The sequence below is a fragment of the Pantherophis guttatus genome, chromosome 7 (assembly GCF_059756535.1).
Source record: "Pantherophis guttatus breed Tessera chromosome 7, ASM5975653v1, whole genome shotgun sequence".
NCBI lineage: Eukaryota > Metazoa > Chordata > Lepidosauria > Squamata > Colubridae > Pantherophis > Pantherophis guttatus.
Genome location: NC_142069.1, coordinates 29,954,860 through 29,980,565, shown reverse-complemented (window position 1 = coordinate 29,980,565; position 25,706 = coordinate 29,954,860). Strand labels below are relative to the sequence as shown.

The window sequence follows — 25,706 nt, the reverse complement described above, 5'->3', positions numbered from 1 at the left end:
CTTTGTGTCCACTTCCTGCCAAGACATCTCAAACTATATAAACAAACACCACAGGTACAAAATATAATGGTCTTATCAATTTTATTATTGATTTCATCTGTGCCCATCAGTGGAGATTGCAGTTAACACAGGGTAATTATGTTCACCAGAATCTGATAATTTCTGATGGGAATGTATCTGAGGACATTTTAAAAGATTGACTTTTTTTTTTTGCTTTATAAAAGGAAGAGCTGTGCATTGGACAATCTTGTAGCGGAGAGCAAGAATCAGATGGTGGCTATTGTACTTGTACAGCAGGGGTGCCAAACTTGCGTCGTCACGCTGTCGTCACGTGATGTATCGCAACTTTTTCCCCCTTCGCTAAAATGGGGGTGGGGATGGCCAGGGCGTGATGTATCCAGCCCGCGGGCTGCAAGTTTGACACCCCTGTTGTAGAGGTTGAGAAGGTGGTCCTAATCATAGCTGACACCACCAATGAATTCAGCTCTGCTTTGAAAAGTTCTAAACCCTAACTGCTGCTGTCCAGATGTGTTGAATTATCCATCATTCCCAAACTAGTATTAACATGACATACTGACTGACCAGATGGAAATGGTAGCATAACACATCTGGAGGGCTCCAAGTTAGGGAGGGCACTCCAGGCTGAATATCACAGTCAAGGACTGTTTGCCAATTCATCACATCTGAATAAAGCAGCACAGCAATTTGCTAATAAGAACTCAAACCAACACCTACAATATTATCAACATTTAATTCAGACCAAACAAACATCTCAATAAATAGTCCCTCAAGTTAGAGAAGCCAGAAGAGAGAGAGAAAAAAGACATTCTCCCCTCTGAATTCATACATACACACAAAACTAAAGAAAGAAAAGCTGAAAGTCAGATAGAGGGTGGGAGTTTGGCTACAAAAATTATAAAGTTCTTTTGCACTCTTAGAAAAAAAAAACATGCACATAAACCCTGAGGGGAGGGAGCTAAGAAGAATTACAGTGGTACCTTGTTGATATTGAAGACAGCTTGACATCCTCTTCTGGCTCTAATGTTTGGCAGGCAATGAGTTACTGTCCCAGCCTGCTATGTCCCCTGATATAAATAGCAGCAGCAGCAGAACCAACTAAGGGTTAAAAAGATCCAGTTGTTTTCCATTCATACCTGCACAAATCTACCCTCTGACAGCAACTGCAATTTGCTTTACAACAGAGGCCAAAGCTGTCTTAGCCTTTCCTCTGTGGTTTGTTAACTAGTTGCCAAGAGAATCGGCATTCACAGCATAGTATTTTCTTTGGTGGCAGAGAAATCTTCCAGAAATAGAGCACTGGATAGGTTTTTGGATGTTTTTACAGACTTTATAATAGACTTTTTTATGGTCAAAATATTTTAAAAATTTAATCCTCCCACAACAAAAATCTGCCCTGGAAGCCCAATTATTATGATTAATATTGTTCTGAATGACCAAAGAGGAGAAAAAGAATAAGAAAAGGAATTCAAAAGAGATAACGAGGCTCCCAAACTACAGTGGGGATTATCTTCCTCCTCCCTCCCCCGAAGAGATTATTAGGCACATGTGACTATCACAGTTAAAGGAGGAGGACAATTAGTGCAACTTCCCCCAAAATATGCATGATTAAAAGTTCTGAACAGTCAAAAGATATAATAGGTGCACAACTGAGGAAGTCTAAAGCTATTTTATTTGTCCATTCCCATCCCCACCTTGAAAGAGAAAATGGCAAACAGCTTCTTCCTCCATGTCAGTCCCTCTCTCTAATGTGCTCATAAGACTTGCCATATTTCCCCCTTTTCTAACACCTGCTGCTGTGGAAGGTGGTTGGATTTTTCCGAGATAAAGCCAGCTTTGGTGTATGGCAAGGCACAACCTCTTTTTAAAAAAAAAAAATGGGCAAAAGCAGGAAGCCATCCTACTTGCCAGGCACACCCAGCTAAATGGGGCTGAGCAGTCAAAGAGACTGGCAGCCCTCCTTACTCTTCTAGCTGCCAGCTGCTTTAGCTCTTTTCCTTGGGGGATCTGCTTTTTGAGTCAGGTTTATTTCCAAGTAACTTAAGCACTTTCATTGGTTTGAATTTTCCTTTCTTCTTGCTATCAGCCTCGGAGTCCTTGCGAAATTCTGGAGAGAGAAAGGGTTAGGGTTAGTGGCATGCAAGGTAGAGGGGATTAGGAACATAGAAGGCTCCCTTAGAATCAGCCAGACTACTCAACTGTCTTTGCTTAAACTGAACAAAAAGCTCTTGGTTTTCAGAAACTATTCCTTCCTAACGCTACCTCATCAAGCACTGAACTAACCCAAGATCCTTCCTATAACGTGGAAAGACTTTCTTAGACCACAGATGCTTAAGCAATACAGCCAGAATATGCCTCAATGACAGGATTTACAGAAATGTAAATTTTATATTTTAAATTTTACATTTAGTGACTAATATTGTTCTGACCTAGGCTTCCTTAGAAGTTTAAGTGCAGGCCACAACAAATATTCAAAACTTGTACATGGATATTATCTAAGAATATAAATCCATTTATCTGCATATTTTCTAAAACTTAGATCATTTTGGAATCAGACCCAGCAAGGTTTACAGAATCTGCAGTTGTGTTCAGATTTTTCCCCCTCCTGTACTGGATTAAGAAAGAAAAGATTTTCAAGTGGCAAATATTAAGATCACAACAGCCATTGAACTTATTCATTACTGAATCTGTACCACTCTGAGATTGAAAATAGAATCTCAATTTTACACTGTACTCAGAATCAGTCCCATCCAGTATGTATGCTGTGATTTTCCAGGTCAAAGAAAAAATCATGTTCTCTCAACAATGAACTGTTCTTGTTACAGAACAAGTTTCTAGCTTTTATGACAAATCACAAAGGATCCTGGATTTCCAATATTTTGGGCAGAACTTCTATGCCTTCTATTTGTTTTTGCTCCACAGCTAGCGAAATCAATGTAAAATAACAAATTAAATGCATGTCCCTGAAAAATGTTCATGACTTGCATTCTTTCCTTTTGAGGTATTTGCTTCAAAGGGAAGGAGAATTGTCCTCTTCTATACTGGCAGTGGAAGAGAAAGGCAGATTTAGATTCACTGGTACAATGCCTCAGTTTACCTCCTCTTTTCACATAACTTTCTTTGATCTCTAAGATAAAAGTTATTTGCTACTCTCCTGTGTTGGCAAAGGGAAAGAAGCTAAACCAACACAACTTCCCTCTCCCTTGGTTCATGGTAGCAAATGTGCTGCCTCTTTTGGCAAAGATGTTCCCTGACAACAGAGAAGTGTGCCAACGCCATATATTGCCAAAGCCAATTTAGGATGGAGAAACATTACTTTGTATTTCCCATTTCTAACTCCTCCCATCTGCAAGGAACAAAAAGTATACTTTGCTGCTAAGATGTGTTGTGGAAAACAGGAGAAGTTACCTATTTGGTTTATATTTTATACCTAATTATACAATTAGCTTTTGTTAGGATAGAACTGAAGTTGGTATGGGTATAGACATTAAACCAGTGATGAAATGCTCCGAAGTCTGATACCGGTTTGCTGCTGTGCGTGAATGTACAGTGCGCACCAAACACATGCTGCACACGCATGTACATCACAGGCACTACCGCACAGCGCTGAAAAAGGAGGCTTAAGAAGCCTTTAAGTAGAACAGCAAAGGGGGGAACAGCTGTACCGCACAATTTAGATTTGTGTTGTGGCCTGTACACGGCCTGTGCAGCTAGTAGCTGATTCAGACAGCAAGGAGGCTGGTGTGATGCTGTGCCAGCAGCCTGTGCAGCTGGCACTAAAGTTGGACAATGAGGAGGCTGGAGAAGATGTGGTGCCAGAGGCGGGGATTCAGCAAGGGCCTTCAGAACCTCCAGAAGCTCTTTTAAGTGAAGAGGACGAAGAGGAGCAGCCTCTTCTCGATGCACGGGCGCGCAGAGCTGCCAAAAGGCAGGAATGGCTCCTCAGGAGGAGGTCTCCTCGAGAGTAAGTCTTGGGGCTAATTGGCCACTCCCTTAGCCTATTTAAGGAGGAACGCTGACTGAAGCAATTTGCAGGGAACAACTTAATTCACATACCTTCCTGTCTTGTCTTGCTTATCTTATCAGCTTCCTGCAAATTGCTTCTGGGCATTCTTCCAATCATAGGAAGCTTTCAGTTATTATTCTTCGAATTCTTAGCGGCTGTTAATGCAATTAATTAACAGCCATTGTTGTAAAAGATTGGTTTATTTAGTAAACTAAGGTTTGAACAGACTTTGTGTGTGCTACGTTCTTTGGGGTCCATAGTTGGGGTAGAACAATTTGCTAGAAAGCAGGATTTCTTGCTTTCTAGCAAATATAAATCACACAGCACAGCTGATCGTCGGAAATACCGGTTCGTCCAAATTGGTAGCTTTTATTACTACCGGTTTGGGCGAACCGGTCAGAACCGGTAGCATTTCACCTCTGCATTAAACATATTTTGTACAGAAGATAACAAAAATATACACAAATATATTTAATAGTTAAACAACAATATCAGTGCATAATTCTGCAAACAACAACTGCATCTGAGACTGGGAAGTCTGAATGACTGGACCTGATTCTTCTTACCTTTTTTTTTAATCATGGCTTCCAACATTTTATCCTCCTCTTCCTCCCTGGCAAAACAAGCAAAACAAAGCAAAGATCCTGTTTTAGTCAACGTAGCCAAAGTAGGACTGATTAGAACAAGAATCAGGCTCCTAAAGCAGCGATGAGCTGCTATTTGGTGACCAAAGTCTGTGTTTAATATTTTTCAAGTGGGTGAAGGTCTAAATAGGGAGCATGCATCACACATATGCTGTTGCCTGGGTTTTCAATTTTTTAAAAAAATAGTTTTTAATTCTATTAAATCTATTTTGAGGCATTCATTACATTTTATGAAAGTATCCTTTCCTGAAAGGATAGCTAACGGTGGCAGGGGATTCCAGAAGCTGCATATTGCCCATCCCTCTCCTATATACTAACACAGTACCCTTTTGCCCAAGTTGCTAATACCATCTGGCTTAGCTTATCAAAGAATTAATGGTAAGAATCACACATGTAATTATGCTTTGCAGTGGTACAATCAACATTTCCCAGGCCAATTGTTTTCAATTAACCAAAAATACAGCCATTTGCTTTTCCTTTCACTACCTTTGCCGATCCTCATCCAGACTGTTGACAATGGCATTCCGTTGTTCAATAATGGTTACAAGCTCTTCCATCAATACCTTTTCTCTGATCCGGTCATCATCTGTCCAGTCTTTATCTAGCACCCAACAGAAAGAAAGAGAAGAAACAAATCATATGTTAAAGACAATTTATGCTCTATGAAATGTTACATGAGAAAAGTGCTTTTGACCCCCATTTTTGCATCTTCTTCACTACATATTAAACGCACTGAGAATATATAAAAGATTGGGCAAAGTTTGCTTTTCTATCTTGCTTGTATAGTGGCATCTTCAGTAACACAGCACCAGGATTCTGTGGAAATCCACTGCCACCAGAACAAACTATAGTAGATTAATACTAGGCAGGTTCCTATATTTTAAGTGCCATTGAGTTTCTTGCCTGAAAATGAACAATGAGAGCTCACTAAAACATATATTAAAAGGTGGGATTGAAGAATAATAATCCCAAAACATCTGGACCACCACTTGAACACTATTGGTATCGACAAAATCGCCACCAGTCAATTGCAAATGGCAGGTTTACTTGGAACACCTTACATCCTGTGACAATACCTTTAACACCATCAAACAACATCTGTCTATCCCAGGTCTTTGGGAAAGATTTGATAGGTGTATAAAAATGCCAATTCCAGTCTAAACATCTGGCTGACTATGCGACCATAATTATTATTATCATGTATATTAAAGGATCAGCTGTGGGTTCAATACACATTTAAATCCAGTCATGAATCAGTAAGTTCTGATATCTTTCAACAGGTCATTTTGGGAGTTTCTTTTTTGTTGGATTCTTGCTATTAGGGCAGAAATAGAGTGCATGCAGAAAAGTTCTTGATTTGAACCAAAGACTCTGCTTTTATAGAACAGTACTCCCTGCTGGCAGCCAAGGTATGGTGAAACAAATAAAAAACATAAAAAAGCACAACTCAGTCTTCCTCCATGTAATTCCTCCCAGATGTGTCAAACTGTAATTCTCATCATTTCCCTCCAGCACAGCCCATGCATGACCGATACTGGATTAGAAAAGAACCAAGCCCAGTGAGAGAACAGATGCTTACGATTTAAATAATTTCCTAATGCTACAACATATTTCACTTAAGATCATTTTTTTAAAAAAAGCAAACAGCAGGCTAACACCCTTTAAGACTTGCCAGGTTTATTAAGAAGACATCGCAATTCATACTCCACATCAGCTTGACGCTGCTCCAAGTTCTGCTGCTTAAAACTCAAAAGAAAAAACAGAGCATGTATTATTGTTTTAATTATTGTAAAAACTGATATACCATCTTTAAGGACTGACATAGTTGTTTCAAATCTTCAGTAAAAGAAAATATGCTTTGTTCTCCAGCATTTTTGCACAATTTCTGCTATGTAAGAAAGACACTGCTTATGACTGCCCCCATATTTGCATTTCTGTTGTCATTACTGAATTTGTCGCTATTGAAATACTGACTGAAATCCAGGTAGATCACTTTTCCAAAGGTCAAAAGAAATACTTTAAATGTTTTACATTCATATCTCTGGGCTTCCTACAAATAATCAACTGACCATTTTGCAACAATATAGAATTAAATAGATAAGCATTCACTTGTATGGAATATCCTTCAGGACTGTCTATAGGAGGAAAAGCCAGCTCAAAGAGTTTGGCAGGAAAGTTGCTTAACAATAAAAAAATGTCTCCGTCATGGGCTTAGAAAGTATCAGACATTGGTAGTTTCCAGGTGTGGTGGGCTAAATAGCATCAAATTCTTCAGTTCTACCTTTTCAGCTTGGAAGATCTTGACAAGAAATGGTTCCTGAATCATCTAGATTCTGCTATGTTACTTCTATTTCTGTAGTATGTTTGAGGGTGACTTTATTTCTCATTATATTGCTCCAAGATTCTTCCATAATTTTCCAGGGCTGCCAGTGGAATATAAGTTAATGAGAAAAAATGCTAGCCATTTTGCTTTCATTCTGTGCCCCATATGCAGGAAACTACCCAACTAATAAACTGCTTCTCACTGTAGAGATTTTAGGAAGAGAACCACATTAATTTATAGTGGCGAATAATTTAAAGGAGTCTAGTAGCACTTTTTCTGACAAATAAATTTTATTAATTCATAAATTTTCATGAGTGCAGCTCACATAAGCAGATGCATAAATGAAGTGAACTGCAGCTTAGGGAAACTTAATGATTTTTAATAACATTTATTAAAAATAATTAAGTTTCAGGAAAAGTGCTACCAGATTCCTTTGGATTCTTTGCCATCTAACAAATATAATTCATAGCGTATGTATTCAAAAGTAAGTCTCGCTGAACTCAATACATTAGTAAGCATGATTGCAGCTTATATTATACTCACATATAGATAAGTTCAGACTCCCGACGCACTAGCATATGTTTCTCATGAATCAGCTTAAACCAATCCACCAGCAAACCATCTTCAGGGACATCTGCCAATTGGAGATAGGACAGGGTGAGGTCAAAAAAACACATTTCCTTTCCTTGTCCAGCCTTAGGAATAGCAGCAGCTATCCTACCATTCTCTATGCTCCGGAGTTTCCTTTCCAGCTCAACTCCTTGGCGTTCCAACTCATCCAGCTGCTGCTCAATGCTGTCCATCTCACCATAAATATTCTCCACAGGGACATACTGATCTGACTGAACCTATAAAAAAAAAAAAAGAGGGGAAAAAATAAGGAACCACATGTTTTATTCCAAACAAGATTTGTATAAAGTAACAGGTATTTCCAGAGTAGGCAGAGAGAAATGCAGTTACTAACAATGAGACAGAAGCAGGACAGAATATGGGAGAAGATACAACATGCCAAATTCCTTCTGACTTCTTGCCTGAAACAGGCATTGACTGCCTAGCTCCTTCACAACCATGAAAGGCAGGCAGGGAGTGGTTTATTGTCTTTTATTTAACTGAATATTCAAGCCTAAGGAAGCAAATTCACGCTTAACGGTCAGGAATCAAACTTTTCCCCCCTGTTCAATTGTGTCTGATTCTCAGAGATTGCCTGGACAAGTCCCTGAAGTTTTCTTGACAAGATTTGTCAAAAGTGGTTTGCCATTACCTCCTTCCTAGGACTGATAGAAAGTGACTGGCCCAAGGTCACCTTACCTGCCTTTGCGCCTAAGGCGGAACTAGAATTCAGTTTCCTATTTTTAGTCTGATGCCTTAATCACTACACCAAATTTACTCTCAATTTATGTCATTCCTTGTGTTGTTTTATATAAAAGTTTAGGCATCTCTAGTCAAATTGTACATTTCAGTGAGTAGAAGTTGGCATAGTCCGTACATGATACAAAGCTAAAATACATCTTTCTGCAAATCTGAATACATGCTTATTATCTATGTATAGCTATTTACAAATTTAAAATAAATAAATAGCATAGCATACTTTATTGTGGTCATAGACCAAAAAAAAAAAAAAACCAAAACATCCAAGACACATAGCTGGCACACGACCAGACTGAAGTGCAAAACGGCAACAAGATCAGTGGTAGAAACCACTCCATCAAACTCACAGTTCATGTATTTTAAATTTTAGCTCCAATCTATATGGACTATAGTCGATTAAAATTGTACATAGGTAGAAAATACTATATTGCAATTTACATAAAATCCACACATTGGCACTTTATACAACCACCAGCTAACTCAACCGCTGACGATCAATATAGCTGACCTCAGGCAATGGGTCCAGCCCGTCCCTTCCCCCGGCTCTTACATCCCAAGACTGCAGCAAAAAATTTTGCTACCTTTAGTGTAATCTTAGAATCGGTATCTTGGAGTAAGAAGCGAAGACTAAGATTTTCAGATAATCCAGGAAGTCTTTGGCAAATGGGAGAGATAAGTTCTGACCTTACCTCCCAATAATGGGGGCATGTAAATATGATGTGAGCCAACGATTCCGGAGATCGGCCATCACATGAACAGTGGGTGGATTTCACACACCCCGAGCACCTGCTATCTAGGACATTCGAGGGGATCACATTAAAATGTGCCTTTAGAAAGGCCTACCTGTATTTAACAAAGGATAGCGTAGAGAGATATTTGGGGGGGGGGGTGCATTCGGGGAGTAATACCGAGAGAAAATGGAGAATATACTCCCACACCAAGTGCCAGATTCTGTTGTCTTTCAATATCATCCAATCGCTGGAATATCAGCGATTTGGCTGCATCTGGGCCAAGCATAAGGGCTTCAATAGGGGGAATACCTATCTTCATAAGTTTGGTGTGAATATTGCGGGCCCAAGAACTGTGGAAGTCGTCCCGCCATAAGCACTGGCCTAAATAGTAGTCTGGAAGTCTGACCCATAGGGTCAGCCAGTAGCCAATAGCACACTTCCACAGAACAGTAGCAAGAGATGGTGTGCCCAGTTCCAAGCGGATTGCAGCATTACTCACACAGGGGGGGACTCCCATTAGACGGCGTAAGAATTGGCTTTGAACTGACTCGAGGAAGGAAATATTTGTTTGAACCCAAAGGGGGCGCGCCGTATGTAATGGCAGCTATCACCTTTGCCTTATATGCTTTTAATACTGAGGGAATATGTTGGGCTCCCTCCGTGTAAAAGAATTGCAGAAGGGCATGCATAGTGGCCTTGACCTTGGTGCGGAGGGACTTGACCTGCGCAAGCCACATGGCATTAGATTGGAAAAGAATGCCTAAATATTGGAATCTATGGACCTGTTCCACTGGTATGCCACCGAGCTTCCATTGATAGTTTTTCCTGCTTCTTGAGAAAATCATAATCTTAGACTTAGAATGGTTGATAGACAGTTGGTTGGCGCAACAATAGTTGGAAAGGATTTTAAGGGCTCTAAGCAGATCCACCCGAGAGAATGAAAGAATCAATGCTTAGCGCATTGTAAGCCGCCCTGAGTCTCCGGAGAAGGGCAGCATATAAATCAAATTTTTTTAAAAAAATTGCAGCATCATCCACATAGAGCAGGGGCGGGCACCTGTAGTCAGCTAATCTGGGGGCATGGATATAATCCAGTTGGATCATTAATGCCCTTCTCCAATTGCTAATATATAGGTTGAAAAGAAGGGGTGCCAATAAACATCCCTGTCTGACCCCCTTATTAACAGGGATGGCGGAAATAAATAAATAATGAATATTGCATGCACAAAGTTTGGGAACACCCTTTTAGTCACCACTTTGTAACACAACCTTGGAAGAATTGAAAACTTCCAAGTGTTTCCTGTAGTCAGATAAGTATCTTTCTATTTTCGTTCTTGGAATTTTTTTCCATCTTACTGGTAGAACTCTTCTTTTAGGAAGTTTGAGATCTCCACACAAAATCTTAATAATTTTCAAGTCTGGGACCATGAAGGTACTGAAATATACCAGGGGTGAAATCCAGCAGGCTCTGACACGTTCTGGAGAACTGGTAGCGGAAATTTTGAGTAGTTCGGAGAACTGGCAAATACCACCTCTGGCTGGCCCCAGAGTGGGGTGGGAATGGGGATTTTGCAGTATCCTTCCCCTGCCATGCCCATCAAGCCATGCCCACCAAGCCACACCACGCTCACAGAACCGGTAGTAAAAAAAAAATGAATTTCACCATTGAAATATACTATTTGACCAAGTGTGCCTAAATTTATGCATGCAACTATAATTTTGACTATGGCAATAACAATGTATGGAAATCATTACAAAAAGAGAATTGAGGGTTGGAATGTTCAAAGCCAAGTTCTAAGGCCACAATTTTAGAACCTGAGATGGTGACTTTTACTATAGTGCAGTCTTCAGAAAAAACCACTATACCATTACATAGTAATGCACCTCCTTATAGCATCTCTTGGCAGCCTTCTTACACTGTGCCCCTTTCAGATATGTGAAGTTCAGCTCCCAAAATTTGCCACCCATAATTGGCATTGATGAAAATTCTGGAAAATGAAGATTATCTAAGCTATCTTAGTATTCAACCCCTCTCTTAGAAGGTTAGTAACCCTCTTCCAACATCTGTAAAAAAAAAAAAAAAAGTAAGTTCAGGAAGCACCAAGCAAAAGTACTTCCCCATTTTTCCCCAATCCCAATTACCTTCCGTTTTATTAGTGGGAAACCATGTCCAGGAGCAGGAGGCCTTGCTGGTTTGGGTCCCTTTGAAGCTTTCTTAATAGAGGGGGAAGCAGCAGGGGATGGCTTCCGGTTGAAGGGATTCTCCTTACAGGATGACTAGGTACAAACAGATAAAAACACATAATTCTGCACTGCACCCTCATTCTTTAATGGGAACATTCCAAATGCATTGCTAAAGAGTGTGTCCCCTTCAAAAAAATGCAAAAATTTCCCCTCCAGGTCAAATAAATAGGAACAAATGAATATATTGTCCAGGTCATTTTACATCTAGATCAATATGAGATTTCCGAGAAAGGAAAAATAGGTGCTATAAAAAGTCACAAGTACTGTGGAAACACTGAAGGATTAAACAGTATTTTTTGTCAACATTAAGAACCAAGAATCTAAGACTGTAGGAGGTTGCACTTAAACTGTCAATCCATCTTTTAGAATCTAACTGGCAATCTCACAATTTAAGACAAAAGTTCTCCCAGCCCTACTGTTTAATTGAATGGAAGCTTGAATTTGGACAGCATAATTTAGTTCAGGAACTGAATGTTGAGCAATGTATTTTGTTTGTTTTTGTCTTAGGTAAGAGATACGGACTCTTTAGGTGGTATGGAATCACTGCATTAAAAACAAAAATACCATTAGGTAACTATTTTATAAGAACACGGGTATATCTAGTTCAGTTTTATTATTACTGACTATTTTTCCATATTTCATGATGGAGTCCTCCCAGCCCTACCTGAAAATACAATCCTTACTATGCAGTGTGTGTGCTCCACTATTGAGCTATGGTCCTTCCCTGTAGGGCAATTCTTGTCTTCTCTAGTTTACATAATTTGTCCCATAATCATTTCTGGGGAAATAATTCAGAAGCAAATAAAATGAACTTCTCGGTGAAGGCATCCTCAAGAGTATTCTCATTAATCAAAGTGAGATAGATTTTTGCTCTTCAAATGAGCCTAGTTCTTTAACCGCACTGAGGAAAACCAAGTTGTGGTCAAAAGCGAACCAAATAATAAATTTTAAAACGGCCAGCTCTAAACAGAACTTCAGAACCAAATACCACTGGCCCTAATTCTAAGTGATGCCAAGAGACCAAAGAAGCATTTCATGGACAAAGATGGAATTGTCCAAATGCTTTATAGCGAACGAATTCCATATGTTTCCTAGAAAGCTATGTATACCGATGAATAGCTTTGGTAGGGGGACACTGGGGAGAGTAAGGGAAGGAAAGAAAAAGACAGAGAGTTTCCAGCTATACCTGCTACCTACCTTTGGCTGTGCTTTGGGTGAAGGAGAGTTACTTGAAGACCCGCTGTTCAACTCTGATGCCAAGAGAATGGGTGTGGGAGATGCTCCAGCAGGAGGCTTAGGAAAGATATTCCCAGGGTTGGTTTTCAAGTTCCCAGAGGAACAAATTCTGGCAGTCTGTAAACGTCCACCTTGTGCCTCATCCCCATAGCCCGTCAAATCACTGGATGATGATAAGGAGGAATCAGTAGAGCAGGCGGGCAGAACTGTAGGTCCCTCACCAGAAGGGACACTGATCAGTGGGGAGTCCGAGTGGGAAAGGATGGAAGCAGCTGGAGCATGGACTGTAGGCTCAGAGGAGCTCTTCGGCACAGAGGCATCATTCAGGTTATCAGCAGCCTTGGCCAAACACTCAGATGTGATGCTCTCCAAGCTGGGGGCTGGGGACGGCGTGGAAGAAGATGGTTCTGAGTGGGAAAGCCTGGAGATGGGATGGTGAACTGCAATAGGAAAGACACAGTTTGGAAGTAGCATAAAGAATATTCTGGCTAGTCAGGTCCATTGATGGAAGTCCTGCAACTAGTGACCGAAAAGCACCATACCTCAAACCCCCACCATTTTGTCCCTTTGGTCTAAAGGATGTGCAACATTTTCCAAAATAAAGGCTATGTTCCAGAAAGCCCATTCCAAAAATAGATGAGGCCTGAACAAAACAGTACTGGGAAAGAGAACAATTTCTAATTTAAGTTAAATTATACTGATTTTATTATTAAGATAATAAGATAATTTCTCTCTTCTATTACATAACCTTACATTTCAGCAGCAGTCTTGTGAGGGCTCCCCTCAGGTTTTTGAAGACTGCACAGGACCATGAAATTCAGGTCATGCACCACTGCTCTGTGCCCTCCAAACTATAATGGGTAAAAACAGAGGGAAAAGGGAAGAAAGGAAAATACCTAAAGAAAAAATCTAGGCAAGTCCTTCCCAGTGTTTCAGCTGCAGATCAGTTAGGTTTCATAAATAACACACCTTTTAAAAAAAAATAGGAGGAAAGAAGAGACAATACAGCACACAACACCTTGTCTTTAGGTGAAGAATGAAAACTTATTTTCAAGACTGAATGCTGGAAGGGAAGTTTTCATCTTAAAAGTCCTTCACTAAGGAACAGAAGAGAAATGGAAGAGAGGAGAGAAAATATTTAACAATAGCTTTCTGCCATTTCCTTCATCCTTCAAGAATAACCGGAGATGGACTAGTTAACTGCATTTGTTTTGGAAGCAACTGAAAGATCAAATCATCCATGATCTATACTGTAAAAAGGCGGCACTGATTGACATGCTGGATAAGTCAGGCTACGCATCTAGAGGAATTTCACCCCCCATTTTAAAACATGCTGAAGAAACTCACCAAGTGGGGAGGCATTAGGTGCTCTTGGAGCTGGTCGCTTCTTTGTCTTGGGGCTGCTTGTGGGAGTAATGCCATACCAGGGATGAGTAGGTTTGAGACCACCCTCCCCCTCCCTTTGCTCTTGCTTTTGTGTGCTCTGTGGTATGACAACTTCCTTCTCATCCTCTTCCTCTTCTTCATCTTCAAAGGGGTTATAAGGCTTTGGCTCTTCCAGGACAGGTCTGTCTTCTCTGACTTGTGCCTTTCCTCCTTCTACTCTACCTTCATTCTCTTCGAAGGCCACTGGCGAGCTTTCCTTGCTATTGCCTGGTGGTAGAGGAGCCGGCTTCTTCCTGGGTTCTGTCTGGACCAGTGCAATCCATGGAGGGTCTCTGGGCCTTAGCAATTCACCAGCGCTGGTTGAAGGGCAAAAAGGGACAAAACATAAGAAAGGATGAAAAGGAAGACTGGAATCCCAGCACCTAGAAAGTTCTTCCTGAGTAGAGGAAGATAAGCAGATGTGTTCCTATGTCTTCTTGGGAGAAAACAACATGCACTTTCTGATATGCACAAATCTAAATATTCTGCAAGAATGCTACACAATACAAAGAAAGGTTATAAAGGAATAGCTAAACACAAAATAATTATTCCTGCAATTTCATTTTGTCTTTCATTTTAATTCTGTAAGCTTATGTCCTTCAGGCTGCAAGTACAAATTTAAAAATGAATGGATAACAACAACAGTAATTGTTTCAGAGGAACAAAATGGATTTCTTCTTCGTACACACTTTCAGCTCTTCTTCAGAGGTAAAAGAAGCAAAATGAATTTAAGTAAATGTTATGGTTAATTCCCACTTTGATAAAGATTCAGTAGATAGTCATGTAAATGGCCAGCTGCAAGTTTTCCTATGATGAATGAACAAACCCACAGAATAACAGGATGGCAGCTAAAAGGAAACTAAAAAAGCATTTACCTTAATGTATTATTGGATAAACTGTTTTGTAAGTGGAAAATAGTTCTGTTGCTGAAATCTTGTAACCCTAACCCTTTCATCTCAATAAATCACACTAAAGAAGAATCAGTGGGAAGCTTGCTTGGAAAGATTTACTTGGGTTTCAGGCAACTGCCAAAGAGCTTAACAGTAAAGTAACTCAGAGTAAAAGCCTGCAGTGAAGTAACTATCTGTTTAATTCAAATGTGTATATAAAGCTACTTCCTCCATTCTACACTGTGGGTATAAATAACAAGATCTCTTAGCAAGGTGTAGATAAGCCCTTTATAACTTTGGATCTCCAGATGTTTAAAACTACAATATATATATGTGTGTGTGTGTGTGTGTGTGTGTGTGTGTGTGTGTGTGTGTGTAGTTAATATTTTGGGTTTCTTCCCGTGTAATTGTGAACATATCCCTAAAAGGGAAAAGAAATCTTTTCCAAATGCAAAACACAAGCAGAGGAGAGGAGTTTCACTTTCAGTTTTACTTTCACAGCAGGAAGCAGCTTTAATACAGAACACTTGGCCAAGCTTCTTCCTTCCTTCCTGTCTCCTTCTTGCTCACACAGCAAATACTGTTTGAGTTTCCAAACACCCCTCAACTCTCTCACATACTGACAGGATGCTAGCCAGATGAATACTGATGGATGCTGTGGGCTGGGACATTCTACTCCCCCTCTGTTCCAACTGCCAGTTGCATTATATTAACACACTCTGATGCTACGGAGTTACACATTCTACATTAAGTTTCAGGCTGTAAGTGTCAATTTATCAAGCCCTAGCACATAGTTTCATAGCGAAGCACAGGTGTCCAGATAGTGCTAAATAATTTTCCTTCCCTGAACTGAAAATGGTTTAGTTCAACGTGCAAGTTAAGTTTAGGGGTATATTCCAGCACAAATTGTTCTGATCTAGAGAATGTTCTGAGTGTTCTGAGCTTGGAAGAGAACACAAGCTTTGAGTGTTTTGTTTCAAGTATGGATTAAAACATGCTGGTTTTCTCTCAGTAAAAAAACAAAATGCCTCTTTTTGAAAAACACTTTTTCAAGTGCTGCATGATATTCTAGGCAATATGAATGGAATGATGCTTTACAACTGAGTTCCACCTGTAAAATTTTTCTGCCTGGGCAAAAATAGCATTTTTATACACACACACACACACACACACACACACACACACACACACACACATTGTTATTGGTTCAAGATAGATGGAGAAATCTGATGGATGGAAAACTGCAAGCATTTAAGGGGCACTAAAGGAATCATTCTGGAACTACTAGTATTACTAGCAAGAGAAGTTGGGGGGGGGGGGAGAAACAGGAATTGTTGCAAGGCACCTACAGTTGGATTGCTCTCACTGCTGATGATGAGCATATCTGTCTGTATTCTCCATTCCTTTCATCCCATTTTAGCTTAAGTATGCATTTCTTAAATGTTTTACCTTTACAGCAGTGCCAGGGAAAATATTAAAGGGAAATATTAAAAGTGAAGTAGAAAGACACAAGCATCTCCTTGCTTTTCAGTTTAGCCTTTTTTTTTTTTTTTAGTTTTCAATATTTCCCGTACTTTCCAACCTCTCCCTCTTCCCACTCCAAATAAAGCTGGCCTGTCTACTTGGGAGAATGTAATTCTTCTAATTAGCTGTTGCATACACACTACTGATAACGCACTGAGATTTCCAATCCAAATACACTCCTTTATTTGAACTGTAAACGTATCTTTTCTTTTATGTACATTGAGAGCATATACAACAAGACAAATTCCTTGTGTGTTCAATCATACTTGGCCAATAAAAAATTCTATTCTATTCTACTATATTCTAAACAACATTTTGCCTTTCAATAAGCCCACTTCCTGATTATCTACTGCTTACAATGAGGCTCAAGGGAAGCAGGACCCTCTCTCTCTTGAATCCAATTCATACCACTTTGAGGCCTGGATTAGCAAGTGAAGTCTACTAAACATCTTTGGACCTCAGGGACGATCAAATATCTATTTAGGCTTCAACCACTCTTCTTTATCTCTAGGAGCAGTAGGAAACCTATGATGTTAGCATCTTTTCTAAGCAGAGCCAGGTAATTTTGTAATGACTGAGGTAGGCATTAGGTACATGTAACAGGATGGTATAGAGACATCAGATCCAACATCTGCTATCATACTCCAAGGCCTATTATGCTAATAAAAACACCACCTGCCCATATTTCATTCACTACTTCAGTGAGCAGGTGCATCAATGTCGCAATGAGGGAGTGATAAGAATCATGTGGAATATATGTGACTTATGATTCCTACAGAATAGTGGAATAAGACTGAGCCATCATTTGCTAATCTAAGCTTCAGCAGATATTGTTATCCAGATACAGACTTATTTGGGGACTGCTTTATGCTGAGCTGCTGGGTGTAGCTCAAAGGTGAATGCAGCCATGAACATAATGCAGGGCTCTCTAAACCATGGCTTTATGGTCAGCAGCACTAGGCCAATAGGTCAGACACTATTGGATTCAGCTGTGTTGGGTATGTACAGTATACATTATACTGCTAAGGAAGGGAGGGAGGGAGGAAGGAAGGGAGGGAGGAAACTTGGTAACACATTTCCCTCCCTCTCAATAAGATTTGCAAGAAAAGAACATACCGGTCTGAGGAAGTAGGTCTGCCCCTGGGCTTTGGAACTGGAGGGCTGAGCTCAGGAAATTTACCTATTCCAGAAATGAAGAAGACATAATTAAGTGTTACTTTCTAGAACCACTTCCAAAATCATTACACTGTGATTATTTTAAAAAGTCTATTCTTTGCCTTTATGCCTAGGAATGAAAACTTGGCTATGTATCTATTCAGTATCTTATATTAAAGGAGAGGTTTGTCTGGAGGAAGATGCACATTCTCTTATTCCTGGACTCTGCCATAATTCCTTGGCACATGCTTAAAAGCTAGAGACCCTTTGGATGTATAGTACTATCATGCACATCATCCCAACTGGGATGGCCAGTGCTGGTTAAGGAATGATGGACATTCTGGCCCAACTAATGGGAAAGCACCAAATTAGAGATACCCAAGGAATAGCCATTTCTCAATTTCCACAATCTTTCTATGTATTTCATTTATCAAGCTTTCCTAGTCATCATCAGGTTTTCCATCAGGGCTTCAGACTACAAAGAAGCATCTAAATAAAATATTATTAAATTATGGGTGTTAAAGTAGGCCAGGTTTCCCTAATCTGTCTCTTCCAAATGTTTGCATTACAATTCCCATAATCCCAAATCAAAATTACCAAACTGAGATTTGTTGCCCAAAACATGTGGAAGGCTGGAGCAAGCAATACAAAAGAGAAGGAATACTTATCCGTTCTAGCATAAAACATTTTAGAAAAACAAGCAGTAAGATTCCTTGGTGAAAAAAAATTCACGAACGTATATACACGTCAGTATTCCTTGTTTCTATAAAAGACACATATTTCCCTTACTTTGGCATGGCCTCAACATACAGGATTACAAGGAGTCCAGTTAGAAGATTTAAATTACTTCCTCTGTCCATGTTTCCTTACCATTGACCAAATCAGATGGTGGCTCACTGGAACTCTCATTTTGCATATTGGCTCTTGGCCTTGGGACAGGGTATAAGTTCAGTGGCGATAGACTGGCTGGGTCTGTGCTCCTCCGAGGGGCAGGGGTAGGTCGAGGCTCTTTGAGCTGCCCATGTTGCAGGCTAGCCTTTTCTTGGATAAGTGTTGGTGGCTTGGTTGGTACAGGAGGCTTGGGAGGCATCTGTAAGCAGGAGCCAGATGTGGAAGTGGGCACTTCATTCTTTGGCCGGGTACAAGGCATCTCAAGCTCTGTGCTTATTTCACCAACAGTTCTTTCCCCCATTTTGCTCATCTCTTCCATAGCTGATGAGTGACTTTCTGATATGCCATTCTTTTCTTCCATCTCATTACTCACTGTCCCAGCTTCTGTACTTTCCTTTCCAAGTAGAGGTTCTGGAGTTAGCTGGTGCTCACTCCTCCCACTCAATTTGCTCAGTTTACCACGATGCTGGGTACACACAAATGTGCCCAATTCAGGTCCAGGTTTGTAAGATCCAGGAATGAGCGTGCTGGAGCATTCCTTACATCTGCCGGAGAGGTGAATCCATGATCAGAAAGAGAAGACAAAGAGGAAAACTCTCAGGTTCTTGCTTGCCTTTTGATAATAGGAGCACCCAAAGAAAATAAAATTAAATCTGTGATTTTGCTACAGATTCACTCAGAGACTGGGAAAAATCACTTATCATTTTTATCAGTTCCCATCATCTCCACTTTTAAGCAACAAGAGCAGATGGGTGGTAAAAGTTTTGCCAAATACACCAATACAGGTAGCACAGGCAAAGGCAGTGTTTTGCTGCTTCCCTCTCCCAACTAAGTTTCATTTTTGTCTATGGCTTCATCCCACTGAAACCTGTAAAAGAAAAAAAATGCCTACTCCTAGGCTATTGTAAATTCAGGTCCCATCCTGGAGGACTATAACATTTTGAATACAGCAGATCCAAAACTGCCATAATGTCCACATGAAGACCAAATATCAGGAGTGACAATATTTCTGTTATTAAGCCCATAATACTTTGTGTGGCTATATTGTAAGCCATCTCACCTTCCCTGGAGAGCTTCTCTTTATTGAACTAGCGCATTCCATCCTAATTTCCTGTATCTGACCTTGCTGCTTGTAGAAATTAAAATCCACAATTATTTTCCAACATGAATGACATAGAAAACTGTTTTTTAAAACTGTATTTATTGTATTGCATTCATGTTTTGCCTTTTCTCTGAAAATTCAAGATTATGTCAAGAGAGTAAAGTGGAATGTTTACCCTAATTTTATAAGCTGTGACAGCTCCACAGTAAATAGTAAACTCTCTGGTCTAAGTTCAACTCCTTAGTCGCTGTGCCTGAGGGGTTTAGGTTTTGGGTTTGCAACTCAACAAGACAGTCTCATAGAGCTGGAAATGACACTATTGAATCTCACATTACTGTACTTTATATTCCTGTATTAATTAGACAGCCCATAAAAACCAAAACAGGGCTTCTCTTTATTTCTTTCAAAGGTAAAAATTATGGGATACATCTGAGCCTAGAAACAGGAGGTGACCTTATTTTTTTGTTTGTTTGTTTGTTTAAAAAGAAATAACATGGTAACATAGTAAACTGCAAGGACATCATGGGCTTGAAATGACTGAAAAAGGAAGAGGTGTTCTAAATTACCCTGGCACAACTACAGACTTTTTCTACACGACTACAGGCGAGAGACCTGTTTTCTGTGGACTTGGCTAGGAAAAGCTCACCTGAAACACTGACGGTGGTAAAGTTTGCCCTCAGCCAAATAGCGCTGAACCAGGTGAACGTGCTGGTGGCAAGCTGCACAAGGGCTGCTGAGGGAAGTGTGCGAGGAATCCTCTGCCAGGCTTTCAGCAACACTGTCCTGAGACAAGAAATGAGATGAAAATGTCTCCATGAACTATCATTTATACACGGTTAAGGATATGAAAGACACAAAAAAACATTTAGAATAATCTTTTTTAAACCCTTCTCTCAAAGTTGCTGGGTTGATGAAGGCATGGGAGGAGTTTTTTTACAGTGCCTCAAAATTACACTTATAAAATGCCGCCCAGAGTTGTTTTGATATGAGATGGGCAGAAAATAAATGTAATAAATAAATACAATAGATAAATAAAATACTTATAAAGTGATTTGATGCCATCTGACATCTTTAAGAAAACCCTCAAAACTTATTTATTCATTCAAAAGTAACTATTTTGTTCAGAAGAGCAATCGTAGCTGGGCTTTTAGCATTTTGGAATGGATGTTTTACTTTTTATCATTTTAACATTGAGAGCTGATTTATGCTTTGTTTCTTTGTGTGTGCAACAGTCATCCTAGGACCGTGATGGCGAACCTATGGCACGTGTGCCACAGGTGGCATGCAAAGCCATATTAGTGGGCACGCCAGCTCAGCTCTGGGGCGCATGCGTGCACCGGCCAACTGATTTTCGGGCCTTCTGGGCCCACCAGAAGTAGGGAAATAGGCTGTTTCCTGCCTCTGGAGGGCCTGGGGGCGGGGTGGGGAAGGCCCGTTTTTTTTCTTACCTGGCTCCAGATCCTTTCTGTGTATCTGGGAATGGTGAAAACAGCCTTTCCCACTCCCTTGGAGGCCCTACGGAGGCTGAAAGGGCCCATTTCCCCACTCCCGGTGGGACAGGAAGTGATGTTTTTTCCTGTCCCCCAGCCTCCAGAGACTCCTAGAGAGGCTCCTACAGACTCCTAGAGAGGTTCTGGAGGCTGGGGACAGCAAAAAATGTCATTTCCTGTCTCACCGGGAGTGGGGAAATGGGCCCTTTCAGCCTCCCTAGGGCCTCCAAGGGAGTGGGAAAGGCTGTTTTCGCCATTCCCAGATACACAGAGAGGATCTGGAACCAGGTAAGAAAGAAAAACAGGCCTACCAGGCCATCATGTGCCAGGAGCAGGGGGGGAGGGGGGAGGGGGTTGCGCACACATGTGTGTGGGCACGTGCGCGTGCGACCCTCCCCCGCCCCCCTCTCCTGGCACGCAATGGCAAAAAGGTTAGCCATCACTGTCCTAGGACATGTTTTACCCTAAAAATGTTATTTTATATTTTTAAAAGAAAGCAATATAATTAGAGATATCTTCCCCCCCCCCCCTCCATCCAATCACATCCAATTCTCAGAGAAGTCTCTGTGGTTTTCTTGGCAGAACTAGTTTGTCATTGCCTCCTTCCTAGGGATGAGAGAACGTGACTGGCATAAAATGATCCGGATGGCTTTGTATCTAAGGGAAGGGATTAGAAGTTACAATCTCCCAGTTTCTAGACTGATGCCTTTACCATTACACCAAACTGGCTTTATACACAAACATTATATCCCACTTTTGGATCCTGGGTGCAACATAATATCTGCTTCTTTACGTTCAATTTTCTTCACAATCATAAAGCCCTTAAGCATATTTCTAATTCACAGGTGTTATTACATTTCATTCAGTGTATATTTCTTTAATAAAACCATGCTTTTCTTGGTGGCAAACTATGGAGATGAAGCAATCAAACTAGTAAACAATTAAAAGAACTTATTCTTTACAGGCATCAAAGACTTGTTTTTCTTTGGCTTTGTCCTATGAAACTGTTAATACTAAAAATTTCAGACAAATATTTATTAAAGGGTGGGGAAGCATTAGCCTTGGTAAGCACTGCTTCCTGGAGATAGCCAAATCAATGAAGAGTCTTACTTTTCTGCAACTCTGATGCAGCTTTTCCTCATGTAACTGATGTGTGGTTTGAAATGTACAAACCAATTTCAACATGGCTACTATTTCTCTCTGGCAAACATTTTTACCCCAGTCCCTGGGACCCTCCCCTCCAAAAAATTTATCAGTGTTTAATATTTATTTTAATGTAACATAAATTAAATGGGATTACTGATTTTGAAAGGCATTAATAACTGAGGCGTGCTAAGTGGCAATTCAAGTACTGTGGGGTTCTTGGCAACCAGTATTTGTATAATCCCAGACAGACAACATAAGCATTTTTCAAGTTTGTATTGGTGTGTCATACATGGCATGATGGAGGAGGAATGTAAGTATAATCATAAAACCCACAGAAAGACGTTAAGTGATCAACAAAACCCTCAATAGTAAAGAAGACAGAAGAGGATGAGTTGTTAAATCAGGCACTTCAAATATGCAACAAAATTTCATCTTAATGTATGCCGATTAGTGTACATTCAAACTGACAATAAAGTTGTTCTAAGTCTAAAAACTGGCCTTTCTTAAAGAACACGGATTCAGAAGCAAGTGCCTGAAATAGACTGGAGAGACAAAGAGAGTTTTCAGTTTGATCAAACTGAATACCTGGGATGTAGATGTAGTTTCAAGTACAGGCAAAGGCTTGTGAGCTGGCAGAGTCGGTGAAGAGGCAACAGCTGGGTGTTTCATAGGCATGCCGACTCTGGCTGCAAAAATAAAAGAGAAAAGGGAAATTAATCTGTGAGGCAGCAGATAAATCAGAAAAAATAAGGTATGGAGCAACTTTAATCAATTAGGCTAATTCCTGGTACCTTTGCATTAGACTGGGGAAGTTGCCTTAAGTATCCTTTAGTATATTGTGGTATAGCTATGAATTATTTTACCAGAGGCAAGCATTCCATGTCTTTTGAGGATCCAGAAGTACACATCTTTTTTTCTAAATTCTTACTTGCACTTAGTTCTGTCCTACAATGCTTTACTTTTTCTGTACAATGAGAAAAATGAAGTAAATTCTGGGTCTCCTGTAAAAGATCTTGAGTAAAGGAGAGAGCCAGGGTGAAATAAGGAAATAGTCAGAGCACACTTGAGTTGTACTACGGGTTCAAGACCACTATTCCACCCACACCTTAGGACCAAAGTCCAAAGCAAAGGGGTGACAGAGTCTTTCTATATTCCATTATTATTTCAGACATATTTGGAAGGAAGACCACAGCCAGCTCTAACATTAAGCAAGGTCATAAAAGGATAGCTAAGGTTTTTGAACATATTACTTATCCTTTTTTACTGCCATAAGTAAGAAGTGTCACTAATGGGATGTTTTGGATGGGAGGTTCAGTTGGTTATGGTGTTAGTACCCACAGGCCACACAAACACCAAACTCAGAGCTTTTTAAAATTTCATCCTGCTTACTATGGGATGTTTACCATTGGCAAATAACATTCTGGATTCCTGGAGAGTCCACAGCCTCTAGCAAGGATTAGGAAAATAGTTCTCTCAACTCAAAGGAAATGAAGGAACTCTTCCTCCTCAATATATAATTATCTCTCATATAAATGACCTGTTGAAACTCTCACCTTGGGTAGGGTTGTTAAAATGGTTGTAATACTGGGAAACATATGTCATGATGCTGAGGCAGTCAGGAACTCTCATGGAGACCATATCATTGGGATCCAACAAGGCAGGGATCCCCAGTTCTTGTTCAGCCACTTCAAATGCCTGTAAAAGCAACCAGGAGAGAACAGTTAGTTAATGGAAGCTGACACAGAGGCAGATTCTAGTGCAGGGAACTCCAAACTTGGCAATTTTAAGATTTGTGGACTTCAACTCCCAGAATTCTTCAGCCAGCTGATCCCTGCTCTAGTGGAACAACATGAGGTGAAAACAAAGGAAGAGAAAAATGTCAAGACAGACATTGGACAGAAAAAAATATAAGAATACTGATTATTTATATTTAATTGAATTAATTTGAATTAATTTTCACTACACTTAAATTAAATCAAGCTTAATTTTGTCTATCACACTAGGAACATTATTCATAAGTAAAATAAGGCTCACAAGCCTATAAATCATCACTGATTTATCATCTTAAAAATCACTTCAGTATAAGAGAGGAGCTTCCACTTTGCCTGTTACTAAGCAAGCAGCAGGTCATGCTATTCCAGAATACTCAAAATGGCCTGTTATAAAGTCAAACCTTCCATGTTAGGATCATAACTTTGTGCAATGTTGAGAATGGTCTATGTTTGAGAGTGGAATGGTCTGCATAATCCTAGTTCTTATACTATTTTTTGAGTCCCTTCATATCAGAGAATTGTTCATGTATAATATTTTTGGTTTCACATATGTTTGGCTGCAGTCTGAGTGAAACAAACTGACCCATAATTAAAAAGACAATAATGATGTAATAGTTGATGTATCAAGCTATGATTAAGACAACTCAGTTTCAAATTCCTATTTAGCTACAAAGCTAATCACATGCCCTGAGGCAAATCATCAACTTTCAGCCTGACTTATTTTGGCATAAATAAAAGACATAAATTACAAGCATTGCCTTGATGGAACACAAAAGCAATAAATGAAAAGGTAATAAACATAAAACAAACAAACATATAAAAAGTGATGGAAGACAGTATGTTCTGTTTTTCCCATGTACATCTTGTGGAAGACCCTTTTGCCTCCTTTGAGTTGTTATACATACCTCCCTTTCTTTTCCAGCACTAAAATTCCTGCCCAATCCCCCTCCAAATGTTGAGCGCACAAAAAATTGCTTTTAGAAAATATTATACAACTAAATATGTTTTAATTAAAAAGATGTTATGGTGATATCATCCTAATGGACAAATGAAATTATCAAGGCAAAGTATTTCCAGTCATAAGCTATTACCAGGGACAATGAGTGAAGCAGAAATAAAAGAGATTAATGATAATGCAGATTTGCTTATTATATAATCCATTACAGTAGACGGAAGCTTGGACTGTTGACCAATTCTCAGCTAAACCAAAGTCTAACTGGATGAATCAATCAGTGTTCTTTAATCTAAGAATGCCAAAGCTTAGCTGCTTTTATGCAAAAGTCATAATGGAAAGTATTTGTAATTTATAATTACAGATATTTTTAACTTTTTTCTAAAGCAAAGCATACAATATATTAAGAATAACAGCACTAAATTGTAAACAAACTAGCAAAAAGTGCATTATTTTTTAAAAAAACATTAAAATATAATCCATCTATGAAAATGCCCATCCTAAAAGAATATGTTTCCATCAAGAGCCCATAGATGAACAATTCACGCAAAATGTTAAGAGACAGAAAAACCTGATGCTATAAACTTGGTAATATGCAAAAACAAACAGTATCTTAACTGAAGTCTTTAAGAAGTGTGCATCAATATCTATATATTCAAAAAGTGTTAATGTTCTGCCCTTGCTCGTTTTCCCTCAGATTAAAATCAGCAAGGTTTACATCTCAACCTAGTCTATTGCTAGTCAGAACTTTACAATTACATCAGCACTGTTTTCCTAGTGTAGATTATT

General features: G+C 39.7%; 1 protein-coding gene across 1 annotated transcript in view; it reads right to left on the bottom strand.

Annotated features, from left to right (window-relative positions):
• Positions 1 to 64: 64 nt before the first annotated feature.
• The window catches only part of MICALL1 (MICAL like 1), a 38,287-nt gene continuing 12,645 nt past the window's right edge, over positions 65 to 25,706 (bottom strand). The window contains exons 3-16 of the mRNA XM_034403128.3: positions 23,747 to 23,888; positions 22,779 to 22,879; positions 20,204 to 20,340; positions 18,435 to 19,000; positions 17,526 to 17,589; positions 13,918 to 14,312; positions 12,532 to 13,010; positions 11,233 to 11,367; positions 7,713 to 7,839; positions 7,535 to 7,625; positions 6,341 to 6,414; positions 5,155 to 5,269; positions 4,591 to 4,637; positions 65 to 2,125 (exon numbers count right to left, since the gene is read on the bottom strand). Coding sequence (XP_034259019.2) covers positions 2,004 to 2,125; positions 4,591 to 4,637; positions 5,155 to 5,269; positions 6,341 to 6,414; positions 7,535 to 7,625; positions 7,713 to 7,839; positions 11,233 to 11,367; positions 12,532 to 13,010; positions 13,918 to 14,312; positions 17,526 to 17,589; positions 18,435 to 19,000; positions 20,204 to 20,340; positions 22,779 to 22,879; positions 23,747 to 23,888 — 2,595 coding nt within the window. The 3' untranslated portion in view covers positions 65 to 2,003. The remainder of the gene's footprint in view (positions 2,126 to 4,590; positions 4,638 to 5,154; positions 5,270 to 6,340; positions 6,415 to 7,534; positions 7,626 to 7,712; positions 7,840 to 11,232; positions 11,368 to 12,531; positions 13,011 to 13,917; positions 14,313 to 17,525; positions 17,590 to 18,434; positions 19,001 to 20,203; positions 20,341 to 22,778; positions 22,880 to 23,746; positions 23,889 to 25,706) is intronic.